The sequence below is a fragment of the Perna viridis genome, chromosome 4, assembly GCF_037379345.1.
Source record: "Perna viridis isolate PV_CMFRI_1.1 ecotype Kerala chromosome 4, ASM3737934v1, whole genome shotgun sequence".
NCBI lineage: Eukaryota > Metazoa > Mollusca > Bivalvia > Mytilida > Mytilidae > Perna > Perna viridis.
The window spans coordinates 14,171,910-14,190,172 of record NC_142448.1 but is presented as its reverse complement, the minus strand read 5'-3'; the positions used below and the strand labels follow the sequence as shown (position 1 = coordinate 14,190,172).

Genomic DNA, 18,263 nt, shown 5'->3' with positions numbered 1-18,263 from the left:
GCAGGGGTAAAGGCTCAGTCTGGAAATGTAATAAAATTTCGAACCCCAACATTGGGAACATGTATGGGCTTTCTACCCAAGATTAGTACAATGTATATATGAAATTCCAACTGATGTGAGATGAAATATATAACACAGCATTGTTTTTTTTTAAAACACAGAATGAATGTAAATATGTAACTTTAACACAAAAATACTATTCTGAACATAGAAGAAAAACATGAAACTGTAATGTTGAAGGAAATATAGACCCAAAGTAGACTCTTCCTTATCCAAGACAACTTCAAATTATGATATTTTTTCATAAATTTATTTCGAAAATATAACTGCTGCTAATAGTATTTTAACTGACTGAAATTAAATGAAATTAGCAGCTACACTATACTCACATCAAAATGTCAATAATGTCACATGTTCTCGTATAAAGAACTCTTTTAACAATGGTAATTTAATTAAGGTTTTTTCATCTCAGCTTTGTCAAAGGTTTAGGATTTCACACTACTAGAATTTAACCTACAGTACTTTGTTAATAAAGTGAGAACGAAGTATCAAATATAAATGTCATCAACATCAGTGAAAATAACAATTTGATGAAATGAATGACAGAAAAATAAACAGCAGTTTATTCAATCAGTAAGATCTGTATCTTAATTAGTGTATTAAGCCAACCATAAAATATCTGTGCTTCCAATGGTACATACTCTAGAGATGACGAGTACGGAATACAATTTTAAGTATAAATTTGTTCATGTAACATTTCACAAGTTTCTGAGGGAAAAAATTCTAATTTCTGGCATGTTAGAGAAAATGACAAAAAATATCTGAGTAAAAGGGTAGACAAAATAATAGAACCAGTCCAAATAACAGAAACACAGAATATTTTCTTGGCCTGATCGTTGCTTCAAAGGTGTATATATTACATTAATCAACTAGCAGTGGTCTCCCCAGTGTCTGTGCTACGATTCTGGACAAACTGTTTACAATAATGTTGAATTTCTGAAAAAATAATATAAACAAATGTGAACATTTTTTGTTTACGAATTAGATAACTTAATATTTAAAACATGCACTTAAAACAACAGGTTATATATTGGTATATTTTCATCAAATACTAGATATTAGATAATTCAACATGAAATGTTCAAAGAAAAAGTCAATGTTGGAAGTGAATAAATTTGCTCAATCAGCTATACACATAATTATTTAATTCTTTCTATGTCTAACTAGAAAACCATCTCTCCATCCTACAGATTATGGTTCTCATCACGCAGGTAAACTTTCCTGCCAAATCAATTCACAATCCTAAGCTTGGACAGTAAAACAAAAACTACATTTTTAACATATAAATAAACTTAATTTTTAACTGCAGAATACTTACTACTGATAATTTCTACATAGGCTTTTGTGGCAGGTGAGTCCGGTTCAGCACTTAAAAAGGACTTTCCTTCATCACAACATTTACCTGGAAAGAGAAAAAAGGATTATGTCAAATTTACCGACTCAATCAATACAATTAAATGACAACACTAAACATATTATTATTTTTTTTCTCTGGATATAAGAATATCTACAGAGAATGAATGCTTATCAGTGATAGATTTACTCATGGACCCTAATCTAATTAAAATTAGACCTCTCAATTGTTCCATTCAGTGCTACTATTTATATAGGACTCAAAACATGTCTGGTCCCACAAGCATGACCGATGTCACAAACATGTCCCATAATTAATACGTCAAACAATCACAAACTAATCGTTCCCACAAAGGCAGTCTTCATTGTTGTAACGAATATGTCGTAAATAAACATCAGATGTTCAAACAGACAGGAGAGTTTGGCGGTGTCACCCAGTCGGAGCATTCCTTCATCAGTTTCTCAGATGTAGGTTTTAGTTTCACAGATTGTATCCTATGAGAACCAGTATATTGAGATTGTGTTCTCCTTTTCGTTTATTCATTATTAAGTTATTATGGATTTATGGTTCATTTGTTGTACCTGCACTATAGCAAAAACAGAATGCAAAATATTTGAGCTATAGTAACCAGTCCTAAGATGTTTTCTAAGGCCATGAACCAACCAATAAACAAACTTGTAAAATAGTAAGAGCTTAATGTCTAATTATGGCTTAACATAGGAATGTTAACACCAATCTTATGGATATGAAATATCCGTTTCAGCACAAATTATGCCTCCTTTTGCACCATAGCATTTTTGTGCCAGCGTTAAATTAGTGCCACTTACCTTTAATAAACGTGAACTCATTGGTGCCATAAATTAAGTACTGGTATTCAATTGAGCCAATTTCATAAAAAAAGAGAACGGAAATAGAATGAAGTTATGAGCATGAAACTAAAAAATGGTCAACTTTTGAACAACCAAGAAATACAATGCCACTCTTCGCCCATTTCGAACAAATTGGACCATATGATCTGTGATGGTATACCAGATATCAAACTGAATTAATCGTGAATACAAACTTTTTAAAAATTTCTGTATCACCCCTTGTAATCATTTCTTTTTTCTGTCAAATATTTTGCATATAGTAGATGTTGTTTTTTAACAATTTAAAATAGTTTGTTTATGATTGTCGGTTTACACCCTTAGAACACATCGATGAATATGAATATGTATCATACTGGTCACACATATATATATATGGTAAAGATATCAAGGAAATATCATCTCTCTAAGCTACATCAAATTCATAAAAAGAGCATAATAGGTTTTGTTGGATATTTGAACATTGGACATGCTTGTGTGATCGAATTAGCCACATTTGTGACAGTGACTGCTTCATAGTAAGACGTCAAATGTTTTGCAATTTTACAAGATGTGAACTAATGTAACAATATGATCTGGGTCTAGTTTCATAAAAAATCTCAAATTGAAATTGAGGCCTGGGCCTGTTTGTGAACATCTTTGTAGAACCAGACATGAATCTTGAGTTTTACAAATATATCCTATATATAGATCTAATTTGATTGTCATGGACCCTTATAAACTTTAAAACAGACATTTGAAGGGCTTTTATAAAAATAAGATATTGCACACCTTTTCAAAAGATAATTTCATCAACTGATAGTTCTTTTCTATTCAGTGCGTTTTAAAGGAAAAAGCAGAATACAGAGTACAACTTGATACAACTGAAATGGTCAAACCCTGAACAGATTAGAGCAAATATAGACACAATATACAGGCTTGATATAGTACACAATTTGGTATTTTAATTAAATATTTGAAGCCACTTAATTTCACCCACATAATGAAGGTGTTCAAAGATCTTTAAAATGAAGCTTGCTTGACACAGAAGCAGTGACCACCAATTTTAAAGTCTTTGTCTGACTTGGCAAGGAATCAAACACATGACCCCATGCATGCCAGGTGAGCATAGAACACTGAGACCACTGAGGGTGTTACATTCAATATACATTGACAAAATAATTCCTTTTTAGATCTTTCAACTCCTCTTGTTGAAAATCAGTGGAGGATCCAATATTTACAAAAAAAGGGGAGGGGTATGATATATAAAGGAATAATAAAATTCCTAAATTTCATCACAATCCTGAAACCCCCCCCCCAAACTTCCTTTTGTGGTATGGCACAAAGTGGTATAATTTCATATAGAGATTTGTACACTTATACACTCCCAAAGGGATCGTTATCAACTGGGTTCTGACTACTTACGGCCAGAAAAAGCATCAATTTCAGGAGCTTGAAAATAGCATCACAGCAGCTTCATTTGCGTATAGTTTGTAACTGTGATTGAGAACCAAACCTGTCTTGGAAATTATTCACTAGTTTAGATGATAAAATACAAATGGAATCATTGCTTTTCCAAGATAAGGTTGGCCATAACAGTCTGCAGAATGGCGCCCAGATATTTTCGAAAATGATTTAATAAGTATTACCCATAATTCTTGGGTACTTAAAAATTACACAATCGAAACAAAAGGAAATGAAAGTTTATAGGAACCATAATGTTTACCTATGCCTGACAACTTGACACAAAGACATTTCCGACCATGACAATCCATAATTCCTTATGAATGCTGGACATAGCTGCCCATAGGCATTTCAGACCATGTCAATTAGGAAAATGTGTCAGAACAATTAAAACTGTATATCATTACAAAATTTACCATATCGAAAGGTTATAAGAATAATATATAAAAACTGACAAAAATTATCAGAGGTGTTTTTAATCAATGTTTCTTTGGGAGCATAAAAAGTTTCACCTCCCTCATATTACTTGTTAGGTATGATCACCATTTGTCCATTGATGAAAATGCAAAAAAAAAACAACATGAAAATGGGCAAACAAATGGCCTGTTTTTTTTTAAACAGCTATGGTCTTTGATAATTATGAGCATGGTCTTAAAATAAAGGAAGAAATATAAATGAACACAAATACAGAACGTCTGTATTAGAAACCTTACAAGTATTTACATATAAAGATGATGATTGCTCAATAAAAATTTAACTTCACCAAGAAAAATATCTAATGTTACAATAACCTTTGGGAAAAGTTAGCACTAAATCCTATTAAGTACAACAGTATATATACCTATTCTAGGATCAAGAGGGAGTTTTCCTAAGAAAGGAACATTCATTTCCTCAGACATCTTCTCTCCTCCACCTGTTGTAGGAGGAAATATCTGGGATTCATTCTACAATATAAATCATGAAGGTTTATTTTCATTCTTCCATTAATCATTCATTGTATAGTGATTTTTTTTTATTCACAAGACAAAGATAGGTAGGTTTTTAAAAGCATTTCAGTGAATTTGGTGTTTTTAAATTAGTAAAATTGTATTTTTAATAAATTATCATACAAATGATGAAATGGTTTCATTTCATGCAGTCAAGTCTCTTATGTCTAAAAAATGGACTACTATTTCTTTCACCCTACTCTCTTTCTAGGTCCATATAAACTGTTTACACATACATTTAGCTGTTTTTTGTTTTTTTTTTATAGTTTGGTTAAGATTGTTGTCTCTTTGCATCCTGTTTTTTGTTTTGTTTTCTAATTCTTTATTTAGAATTTATTGTAAATCACCTATACCCAAGACTCAATTTTTGCTGTTGTAATGTTGAAAGTTAATCAGCTTCCAGAGCTTCCCATAGTATAAATAACCCAAAAAAATATTTTACCTTTTGGTATTGTGGGGAGGCTTTTTATTTTATCACCTATCAAATTTGTCGTACCCAAGCTAAACCACTGTTACTGGATTTATCAAACCATAGCTTTGTCCATGTTAATGCATTAATCATGCTACCTGCCTGTTACTGGACTTACCATGCCCTAGCCAAGTCCCTGTTATTGAAATTATCATTAAAGCTATCTGTTATCTGTTAAAGGATTAATTATACCCTAGCTTTGCCCCTGTTAAAGGATTGATTATACCCTAGCTATGCCACTAATAAAGGATTAATCACAACCTAGCTATGCCCCTGTTAAAGGATTGATAATACCCTAGCTACGACCAAATTAAAGTACTGATCATACCCTAGCTATGACACTGCTAAAATACTTATCACATCCTAGATTTGCCACTGTTAAAGGATTGATAATACCATAGCTATGCCCAGATTAAAGTACTGATCATACCCTAGCTATGCCACTGTTATAATACTGATCACATCCTAGCTATGCCACTGTTAAAATACTGATCACATCCTAGCTATGCCCCTGTTAAAGGATTGATAATACCATAGCCATGCCCAAATTAAAGTACTGATCACATCCTAGCTATGTTCACTGTTACAGGATTGTCACATTCTAACTACGCCCCTGTTAAAGAATTGATCACATTCTAACTATGCCCCTGATAAAGAATTGATCATATTCTAACTACGCCCCTGTTAAAGAATTGATCACATTCTAACTACGCCCCTGTTAAAGAATTGATCACATTCTAACTATGCCCCTGATAAAGAATTGATCACATTCTAACTACGCCCCTGTTAAAGAATTGATCATATTCTAACTACGCCCTTGTTAAAGAATTGATCACATTCTAACTATGCCCCTGTTAAAGAATTGATCACATTCTAACTACGCCCCTGTTAAAGAATTGATCACATTCTAACTATGCCCCTGATAAAGAATTGATCATATTCTAACTACGCCCCTGTTAAAGAATTGATCACATTCTAACTACGCCCCTGTTAAAGAATTGATCACATTCTAACTATGCCCCTGATAAAGAATTGATCACATTCTAACTACGCCCCTGTTAAAGAATTGATCATATTCTAACTACGCCCTTGTTAAAGAATTGATCACATTCTAACTATGCCCCGGTTAAAGAATTGATCACATTCTAACTACGCCCCTGTTAAAGAATTGATCACATCCCAGATATGCCCCTGTTAAAAGATTGATCAGATCCTAGTTATGTCCCTGTTAAAGGACTGACCACAATCTAGCTACGCCCTTGTTAAAGAATTGATCACAGCCTAGCTATGTCCCTGTTAAAAGACTGATCACATCCTAGCTATGGCCCTGTTAAAAGATAGATCACATCTTAAATGTATCCATGTCATAGTATTGATAATACCCTGGCTATGCCCCTGTTAAAGGACTGATATTTGTTTTGAACTCAAGAGACATTTTCTTTGAAAATCTGGCAGAACTTGCAATAATTTTAACTCTGTCACTTAAAGATAATGTTATTTACCTTACATTTGGGACAGATAAAGCCACTCATATTTTCTACAACACCTATAATAGGTAGGTTTACTTTCCTACAGAATCCTATTTCTTTTCTAACATCTTGTAAGGCCACTTCCTACAAAGACAAAATAAAGAATATAATGTAGGTACTGGTAGTTCATCATGGGCTGATTCTATCCATCTATCTGTAACAGGTACTGTGTTAATGCAACACTTATAAAACTGTTTATCAGTTAGACACCATACATACTTACGTAATAGATCATATCACACATTGACACGTTTACAATATGAACATGTGGTGCTTATTTTTAAAAGAGTAAAAGTTACATAGACTGAACTGACCAGATGTTGTAAATCATATTTTTATTGTATTTCATTTTAGCCTTTTTTCGGGTTAATGTGTTAACATACTAAATTAAGTCATGCAAACTTTTTGACACAGTGATTTGATAAATATCCCACATTTCAATCACTACACCATTTTTATGAATCTCCTTCAATGTTGTGTGTGTGTATGTCCAAAAAAAATTGCTTCTTTCTTTTTTTTTAAATTCCAAGAGCAGTTACTACATTTTTCAAACAGTAACATTTTAAAGTAGTATTTTGAATCATCTCCCTTTGTTCATTTATATTTATTATACCAATGGATCACCATAACAGAAGTTACGGTATACAAGAAAATTTGACCGACCTAATGACAGCTGATTTACATGTTTTGCCCTGACAGTTTCTTCAATTATCATTTGGATGCAGTGCCACAATAATTCCTAATATGTTTACAGTGATTTTTGGTTGATTTTAAGAGCCAATTTTGAAATGATCACCTCTGATTTTTGATTATCTCATTGTTTTATTAATACTTCAACAGTTTAAGTTACATCATTTCTTACACAATTAAAACATTAGGTCCTGTAACCATTTTGGTGCCATTTTTACTTTTACACATGTAAAATTTGTCATAGCTTCAAGTATTGAGAAGTGTATCTTACTTTAAGGTATGGTGTGAAAATGAAATGTATCTGAAATGTGTCATAGAAGCTGTAACAGGTTCAGCTCATCTACACCTATAAGTGTGCCCAAACTGAGGTGTATCTTTAAATGATACAAATCTCAGTTGCAGTTAGTTTAACCCTGTCTGAGGTGTACCTTACCTGAGGTGTTGTGATGATTACAGCTCCATCTACGCTGGATTCACTTAAATATTGAGCTACAGACAGATGTTCATCAGAGGTACCAGGTGGGGTGTCAATTATCAAATAATCCAACTCTCCCCAATCTACATCTCTCAAAAATTGTTTAATCATACCTAAAAGTACATATATACATTTGTGTTATATAACATTGGTAAAAGTCAGTGATGTGAATTTTTATCATCTGAAGAGAATAATAGTGATGAAGGCAACATGTTCATGTCCTCCTCCATGTGATCATACTTTTCTCATTTAAAGTAAAAATTTGAATAATTTTGTGAGGTTTTCTCCTTGAAAAAAAAAACAAAAACAAAAACAAAAAAAAAACCCCAAAAAACAAGTGCAGGATGACTGACCACACAAATCAATTACAATACAATGATGTACAACAAATTTCTAAAAACTAATTATTTTTACCAATCTGAGTTACGGCATAAAGAGTAATCAAGGGAACAAACATTATAGTTGAAATAACAAAAATGTAATCCAGGGACAAAAACAGGACATGGAAAAACAAAACAAAGAATATAAAGTAATTAATATATTACATACATAGAAACAGAAGTAGTTGGCAAAAAACATATCACCATACAAATGTGTCAGCATTAACAAATCTTTTTTTGGATTTAACTGAAAATTAAACGTATTATATATTACTGTGCAGAGTTTCAAAACAATAAATTGATCCATTTTCAATTTATTGTCTAGAAACTGCTGGTGGCCAGACAGACAGGCAATCAACCACAAAATATCTCTGAAGGTATCACATAATACCTCGTACCTACCTGTGGCAGGGTAGAAAAAACTTAACACCTCACTTAATACCTCGTGCCTTCCTGTGGCAGAGTAGAAAAAACTTAACACCTCACTTAATACCTCATGCCTTCCTGTGGCAGAGTAGAAAAAACTTAACATCTCACTTAATACCTCGTGCCTTCCTGTGGCAGGGTAGAAATACTTAACACCTCACATAATCTCAGTTTCCGCTATATAGATGACGTATTATCTTTAAACAATCCTAATTTTGGGGATTTGATACATCGCATCTACCCAAAAGAACTTGAGATAAAGGATACTACAGACACTGTGAAGTCAGCCTCATATCTTGACCTATACTTAGAAATCGATGGTAACGGAAAACTATTGACCAAACATTACGACAAACATGATGACTTTTCATTCAGAATTGTTAACTTTCCTTTCATCTGTGGCAACATCCCTTCGGCTCCTGCGTATGGAGTTTTCATATCACAACTCATATGTTATGCCAGAGCTTGCCGAAACTATGCAGACTTTTTGTATCACGCTAGAACTCTAACAAATAGGCTTCTGGAACAGGGTTATGTTGCTACAAGATTGAAGTCATCACTACAGAAGTTTTATGGTCGTCATCATAAACTCGTGGATCGTTATGGTGTATCCATCAGCACCATGAAAACTGATCTATTCAACGGGTCATAGTTTTCCTTTCCTCGTTTGTCTACCCCGGACTTGACTTTTTATGAGCAACTCGGCGGGTGTTTCTAGAAAAGTCCGAGTTGCTCATTTACTTTTGTTACTTTGTATGTATGATTTTAGTTACCTTATGTTCTTTGTTGTGTATGTCTGTTTTCCACGTCTGGTCTTTGTCCCTGGATTACATTCTTTTCATTACCGCTATAACCTTGGTTCCCTTGATTACTCTATAATACCTTGTGCCTACCTGTGGCAGGGTAGAAAAAACTTAGCACTACACATAATACCTCATGCTTACCTGTGACAGGGTAGAAATACTTATCACCTCACATGATACCTCATACCTACCTGTGGCAGGGTAGAAAAAACTTAACACCTCTATGGCAATTGTTTTAATGTAGGTATTCAGTAGTAGTGTATGTAACTAAACAGTAAAGCTTACAATCATTATTGTTTTGTGAAATAACAGGTGAATAGACAGACAGATAGACAGACAGTGGCATAACATAATTTATTATCTAGATAGCAGTGATTTACCAAATGTTCCCGGTGTAAAAAATTTTGATAACTCAGACTGTGAAATAAATTTGGTAATTTCAATCTTGGACTTTTGCCATAAAACATCACAACACAAATATCAATCCGCCCTTTCACAAAATTCAAAATTCATATGAAAAATAGCAATGAATAATGGAAGAATTCTTTAATATAAATAGAATAATCAATTGGTTATCGTGAATAACCAAAATATGACCACTTGTACCAAGAACGTATAAAGATTTAATCGTGCATGGAACCAGTTTTGCACACTTGTTTAATCTAGGCGTTCTTTGACACTTGTGATCGTATTTTGGTTATTTACTCTTCCCAATTGATAATCCTATTTATATCTGTCACATACAATTGAAATATTTTTTGTAATTATCTTTTCAATCATTTATAGATATTTGGTACTCTCTATATCAGAATTTTACTCGTCCATGTTGAAAACAGGATGATCCCCTCTCATAAGAATTTTTTGTTGAATAAATGTCTCAATGTTTCTATAGTACATTACTATTTGTTAATACAAGAGTACTTTTACCTCTATTTTTTTGCCTTTGTGAGTCTTTTATTTTATACAACAAATAAAACAAGTAATCTTTCTCAAACTCAAAGGCCAAAATTCACTATTCAAACTTTTAAAAGATAGTCATTTCATGAAGACAGCATTATAAAGTACTTTACACTTGCAGACAGATTTCTCATTTCATTTTTTTTTAGCTGTATAACAGTCTAATTTATAAGGTTTAACATTTACTTTGTAGTAATAATATGACTTAGTTCAACAAAAAAATGACAACATTATGACAGTACATTGGTGTGGGCGTGTACACAGATAACTATAGTCTTTATTCTACCCTTAAGTCTGTGTCATATACTTATCTTATCTTGACCACCAAACAAATAGAAGACTTTTACAAATCAAACATCATTTACTAATTTTTTTTTAAATGAGTCAACTTACACAAACAAGCAGTCCTAAGACTGATAGGTTCTTATGCATAGACTTGGGATTTCTTATACGAGCTTTTAGAATTCTCTCATGAGTGAATATGGCAGAATTAGTGAAAAGGCTATGAATTTCTCTCATAAGTATTAGAAATTTCTGACTTTATAAGGGACAAGTGTAGGTACCTATTTCTTCCATAAAATGCTGTATTTAAGAGTCAAGTCTACCAAAGGCCAAATAAAAATAATTAAAACACACAAAAAATTCTGAAATATGGTCAGTGGGCCACTGCTATAAAAACTTTATTTTAAAGACTGATGACATGTAATTTTTTTGTAATATTTTTTGTAATATCTCATGAGATGGAGCATGTCTATTCAAACATTTCATAGTCATTTTTTTAACATTCACATGTATAAAAAACTGGCACACGTTTATTATATATGATTTATTCGACTAAGAGTACAAATACCATTTTTCTTTGGACCCCTCCATATCACAGCTTCCTCTGGACTGGATAATAAAAATCCTACAGACATCACAGCTAGATTGTCTTCTACATACTAAAAATAAAAAAAGTATAATATTGAAAATTTGAAACATTTTTTGGATGAAAAAGGCACAAATCACTTATTTTAGTAACAATACTGCCAAATATAGCAGCTAACAGTAGCTACCAGAGACTCATTGTTTCTTAGCAAAAACATTAATATAACTAATTCTCTGAAATAAACTTTCTTTTTCACACTTTTACTTAATATCGATAAGTTTTACAGCAATGAAAGCATTGACAAATATCAATCTGTACAATATTACAAAGCAAAAGTTTAAACTTGAGAGGACATGAAACTGCTAAAACAACAAAAGACCACCTCTTTATAAATAGATACATTTTACATTGTTTGTGAGGACAAGAAATCGTGTTCCATTTTCTGATTGAGAACTTTCTTTCATTGAATTTTCCATAAATAAAGTGAGTTAATCCATACTGCATAGTAAACACTGATATAATACTTTATGTAATTTTGTTTGAATTATAATCAGTTTTGTCATGTAATTAATAAAAAATCATTTTTTTCATGCACTATCATTGACATAAAGGTACCTTATATATGTTTACCCATACCTAGGCTATGGTTGACAAAACAATCCATGTTTACCATGATAGAATTATAAATTATCAAGGGAGTAATACCATTACTTTTACTAGTTGATAGTAACTTAGCAACAACACAGTGCTGCACACATCAAGTTTTACTAAAACAAGATCTACTATAAGCTAAACGTTATCCTGCTTATTATTTAACAGGAAGTGGAACTAAAAACCTGTATGGCATACCTTAAAAAGTTACAGTCAAGACAAGAACCTGTGATGATAAGTAGGACACGAAATTAGGTAATACAAATTTTATGTCTGAACAAGAACAGTTACCAAGCAGAAAGTTGGTGTTGCCTAGTTTTGAGACCACATGCTATGATAAGGTATACTCATACAGAGCTACTGTCAAAATAGCACACATTTGTTTTATTGCTGTAGAAATTGTTTTGCAAGTGTGCAGATGCTACACAAGATGGACAGAGCCACAAGTGTAAAGAATTTGACTCCCTTATACCTAAGATTTGGATATAATTGAATAGACTATTTGAGTTGTGGCTCATCTTGAACATGGAATACTCTGATATTCCGATACAAAACTTATTGTTTATTATGTGTCAATCCTTGTCATTGAATTTAGTTAAAAAGCAATCTACATTAAAGGTTATAAATATTAATGGACCTTAGCTATAAAATTATTCTATCGAAACTTTCTAATTTATCTAAGTGCAAAATCAAAAGGAATGAGAAATGTATTATGTCAAGAAATATTGATGGCCAAGATTTTCACTTTCTGGAATAATTTTCAACAGACTTTTCTATGTAAATCTCTGAGGTGCTCTGGAAAATGTCATTACAGGATATCCATTGTCAAATGTTTAAGTTTTAATTGGACTTGTATATATGATAACCAAAGCATTAAAACTGTAATACATAAGAAAAAAACAGCAATAAACCAATCAAGACCATTTTGCCCTGAAACCTATTTGCACTGTGATAGTACTGGTAGTTTAACCTTCATTCCAGTTTGTCCCTAGCCTGAGGTAATGATAGTTATTGAACAAAAAAACTTCTTGAACTTTCTGGTTTAAACAGCTTAAGAAACTATCTACACTGGTCAGGTATTGTATATGCACAATTACTACCAGTCAAAGAATGAGATTGTAATAATTTTACTTTGCAGTAGTACCTGGTATATAAAAATTAATCATTTCACCATTTTTCCTATCATTTTATCAAAAGTAATATATGAGAGCCAATTCCTACTTGTAATACTTTTGTATGGTCAAAATATAACTGAGCTGTCAAACAGGGAGTTGACACCGTAGAATGAAATATAGTGCATCTATAATAGGATGGTGTCAACATATCAAGTGAATAAGACAAGTATGTTGAAAAGGAAACTGTTACAAAATAAGCAACAGACTGACAGACGGAAAGACAAGGGTAAAACAGTATGATACCCTCAATCTATCAGTAGAAGCAAGGTTGAAATGTAACAGCTTGTAATTTTACAATTCACTGACAATCAATGCCTGTATACTTACTATAGGAGACCATCCTGAACCACTTTGATGTACCTGCAATTATAAAAATTATTTACCAAGAAATAACTCTTTTTCAACCTTTATTCATCTAAATATATGGAAGACTCACTATATCCTTATGCAAAATCGACTTAGCTCTTAATGTTTTTTTATTATTTTTTAAAATTCTTCTTTTTTTTTCAGAAAAAGTTACTGTTCACAAATCACTTCTAAATCTCATAATTTCAAGGTGGAAATGTTTTTTTTATCAAAAATTACTGGCATGTTTACTGAAGAATACTTCCAGCTAATAAGAGATCATTCTTAACTTATTTTAATAAAACACAATTTAAACATAATTTGGAATAAAATATTTTGACAATAACATATAAGAACCTAAGCACTAAGAAATTTGTAGGATACTAAATATGACTTTAAATAATCCATATAAAATCCAACATCATATGGGGTTGTTTGACAAAATTCAAGATTAAATTCTTATGTGTATAAGTTTAAATCCAATGCAATACTTGTCTAATATCTTTGTCAATTAAAACTCTATAGGAAAATTTCAATAAGAATAGGTAATACTGTTGTCAAGAAGAAAAATCAATAATCTTACATTGGCAGATAGGGAAAACACCTCCCACAATGCATATTTCCTTTCAACGAAAGAGCATTCATTCTATTCATTTCTTTGTATAATTCAATAACACTCAATATTGCATTAAAGGTTTTGAAATATTAACAGTCTGCAAATCAGGCATAAGAGTGGAGGCAAGACAAAATGTAAAAATAATGTTAAATTTTTCTGATTTTCAACCATGGTTGCATCCCATCCATTCAATGTTATACAGAAGATAAAAGAAGCTTTTACTATTGTATGGAGGAAAATCTACCCTGACTTATAAGAATATTTTGTCATGAAACAAGAGTCTGGCCATAAAAAAAAAAGTTTGAAAATGTTTACATGTTACCTGCTCTCCTTCTGCTCCTAGTATCTTGGGCAGAGATGGACCACAAATATCTACATCTAAAACACCGATCTGAAACAGAAAGTATACAATGTGAAAAGTAAGTATGTGTAAAACAGTAAAAGTATTTAAATTAAGTTTGAGCTAAGTTACTCATTTTTTGATTGGGAGACCAAAGGAAAAATGTTGACACTGAGGTCATGCTTTATTTGAAACATTAACATCAAGTATACAGCACAGTAATGCAGCTAAGGCAAAAAAATATGCCTGTTTCCTGCTACCCTACCTACCCTAAACATTTTATGGTCATTTTGGCTCAAACACCATTAAAATCTAGATTGTTTTCCCATTAACTCAATGTAAATTTTTTTGAAAAACAAAATAATTTCCTTACCTACCTATCCTTTTTTTTTTCTTGCTGGTATAGCAGGAAACAAGACTATCATATTTTTTGGCCTAAGAAAAAGTTGACTTAACTTGTGTTATATATAGACAATTTAAAACAATTTACAAAACCTAGTCTATTCAAAAACTGTAAAACAATTATGAATTTAACAAAATGAAAAAAGACAAAAAAGATGGAGACTGCAGAAGGCATATTTTGCCCTTTGTGATAGACACCATATCTCTTTTGATTGAGACTGCAGGAGACATACACCAATGTATGGTCCTGTGTGAAAGACTTACATAAACCCTTTATCTCTTTTGATGAAGACTGCAGGAGACATATACCAAAGTATGGTCCTTTGTGAAAGACTTGCATAAACCCTTTATCTCTATTGATGAAGACTGCAGGAAACATTTATGGTCCAGTGTGACAAACTATCATGGACCCCATACCATTATCTCTTTTGATGAAGACTAGGAAACATATATGGGCCTGTGTGACAGACTGTCATGGACCCCATACCATTATCTCTTTTGATGAAGACTGCAGGAAACATATATTGGCCTGTGTGACAGACTATCATGGACTCCATACCATTATCTTTTTTGATAGAGACTGCAGGTGAAATATATTGGCCTATGTGACAAAATATCAGTGACCTCATACCAGTTTCTCTTCTGATGGAGACAGCAGGAAACATACATTGGCCTGTGTGACAGAATATCATGGACCCTGTATTAGTTTCTTTTTATGAAGACTGCTGGAGACATGTATATTGGCCTGTGTGACAGAATATCATGGACCTCGTATCAGTTTCCATATTGATGGAGACTGCAGGAAACATGTATACTGGCCTGTGAGACAGAATATCATGGACCCTGTATTAGTTTCTTTTTTGATGGAGACTGCAGGAGACATGTATATTGGCCAGTGTGACAGAGTATCATGGACCCTGTATCAGTTTCCCTATTGATGGAGACTGCAGGAGACGTGTACACTGGCCTGTGTGACAGAATATCATGGATCCCTTACCAGTTTCTCTTTTGATGGAGACTGCAGGAGACATATTTTGGCCAGTGTGACAGAATATCATGGACCCCTTATCTTTGGATAAGTTGTTGCCTGTGGGTTCTTACAGTCATTTTTTTCAGCAAATATGTCATTATGCTATTTGCCTTGAAATAATTTCTCAATAAATGAAAGAAATCATAAATCTTCTACAGCAAATTGTGTTTGAATCCTTCTTTAGATGCTCCATTATCCTGAGATTCCAATTACATGTACAAAAAAATCTAGACTGAAGTCATATTTGAATACAGTAGAATTTGTTTGAAATGGGATATATTACATAGAACGAGACAAGAGTGTCATAAATAGTTTTAAATCCAGATGACACTTTATAATCCATATATTGGTATAAAGCATATCTTAAAAGGATTAAAAAACTATACATTGTAAACATATATAAATGTCAGGTGGCAATACCAATGAAATTCATGGGTTAAAAGGAATCATTTCTAATACCAAATGGAAAATATTCCTGGTATGACTAGGAGTAAAAAGGTGAAGAAGCAAATTACAAAGAGAGATGGGGAAAAACTTTGAACAGTAAATTCACACTCTGATTATCACAAGTAGTTAAACATCCATTTCCTATTGCAATGAAAGAATATTTAATCAAAAATTCTTCCATGATCAAAAAACTCTTTCTATTTAGGTCATTGATGCAAGAGTTATTATCCAATTTGCCTCCCACACGAATCCTATCATTTTACTGTCCTTGCTGACATAAAACACAAATTTCAAATCAAAACCCTACTTATATATATACTGATATCAGTGGAATAAAGTCACCACCTTACATTTAGCAGGAATAATACACAATTTTCACATTGATGGGCAGTAAAGAATACTATATAAAAGAATTATTATTTATTGATATACGTGTGTGAGCTAATGTCTCAAGTCTACTGGAACCAAACACCAAATTTGTTTAAAGGGGGTAATTTACATATCAAAAATGTATACACTATATATAAGAATGGATAAGCTTTCTTGTCAACATGTACATTAACTACTGGTAAAATGGGAAAATTTAAATCAATATTTTTATATCAAACAATTTAATGGATCAAAGGCTTATTAAAACATGCTTTTGCTTAAAAGTGGCCTTAAAAAGAAGGAATTATACTGGTACTCTGCATGGCACAAAGCATCATATCATCAATTCAAATATGATTTCCTAATAAACTGATACCTGCTTCTCATGAACAGCATATATTTCATATCATAATGATAATGTGACTTTAATATATAAGGCAAATCTTAATATGAGGTATGGCAGACAAAATAAGTATATACATGAATTAACAGATCAGACTGATATGGCATAAATTATAATACCTCAAGATAGTAGACAACATGGAAGAAGAATTCAAATATTAACAAAAGCTGGAAAGATAGAATTCCTTTGGCAACTCTGAATAACAAATTAGCTAAAATTCAAAAGCATACATATTTAGCATTGTTTGAACCATGTACAATATAAATTGCCACTTAATTGATAAAATTTGTCCTTAACAGTCCATGTTTGTATTATAAGATTAAGTGAATGCAAATATTTGATTCATGTGTGAACTTTTGAGTACCTCTTGTGGAAATTAGACACAAAATCAGACTGTCAACTTCATTATATCGTATACTAGTCATAACGTATGAACGATGTATCTTACAAGATTTGGCTTAATTACATCCTCAAAATATGGTACAGTCAGAGCTGTCTTCGTGACTATCTGTATTCATCATACTATCTCTATATGTCCATAATATGTAAAATTAACCTATATATAAAGACCACCTGTCATAGGTGACCATAATTTTGCTTTCCCTTGGCAGGTCACAAGACCGAATTTACTGTTGATTACCAATAAATACTTCATAATTTTTAGTCTATTAGTCTATATTGTTGAAAGAAATCAGTATTCTGTTACTAATAAGACACAAGGCACTATACTGAAAAGGACTAAAGCTACCATATAACTTACCCCCCCCCATTTTCATAATAAACAACAACTAAAATGGAAATATTCAATCCTTCCTGATTCTGGTCTGATAGTGTTACAGGTTATGATACTGACTTCATTTCATGATTTATAATTTGCAGAACAATTTTCAGTGGTTGGTTATTTTTGTGGCCTAGCTATAGGACATTGTAGTTTGACAAATTCATATTTGTTTTGATTGTTGGTTTGGTTATTTTACTTTCCAGTTCTACACAGGTAAGCATAACTGGCAGAATACAATTAAGGACTTAGGAAAACTTTGATGTTGTCATCTATACTACTATAGCATTACTTCAGTCAATTTTTCTGAAGGATGCTCACCATTGATCCACCCTGTCTACACTTTACACACCATTCACACTTCAAAGCACTGATTTATCTAGTCGGGACAAAAAACAGGG

The 18,263-nt window shown here is 32.3% G+C and overlaps 1 protein-coding gene across 1 annotated transcript in view; it reads right to left on the bottom strand.

Moving 5' to 3' along the window:
* Positions 1-294: 294 nt before the first annotated feature.
* LOC148618967 (cytosolic Fe-S cluster assembly factor NUBP1 homolog) overlaps positions 295-18,263 on the bottom strand; it is a 27,037-nt gene continuing 9,068 nt past the window's right edge. The window contains exons 4-11 of the mRNA XM_088578411.1: positions 14,416-14,484; positions 13,460-13,492; positions 11,289-11,379; positions 7,831-7,985; positions 6,681-6,791; positions 4,565-4,667; positions 1,379-1,462; positions 295-996 (exon numbers count right to left, since the gene is read on the bottom strand). Of these exons, the coding sequence (XP_088434537.1) occupies positions 926-996; positions 1,379-1,462; positions 4,565-4,667; positions 6,681-6,791; positions 7,831-7,985; positions 11,289-11,379; positions 13,460-13,492; positions 14,416-14,484 (717 nt within the window). The 3' untranslated portion in view covers positions 295-925. The remainder of the gene's footprint in view (positions 997-1,378; positions 1,463-4,564; positions 4,668-6,680; positions 6,792-7,830; positions 7,986-11,288; positions 11,380-13,459; positions 13,493-14,415; positions 14,485-18,263) is intronic.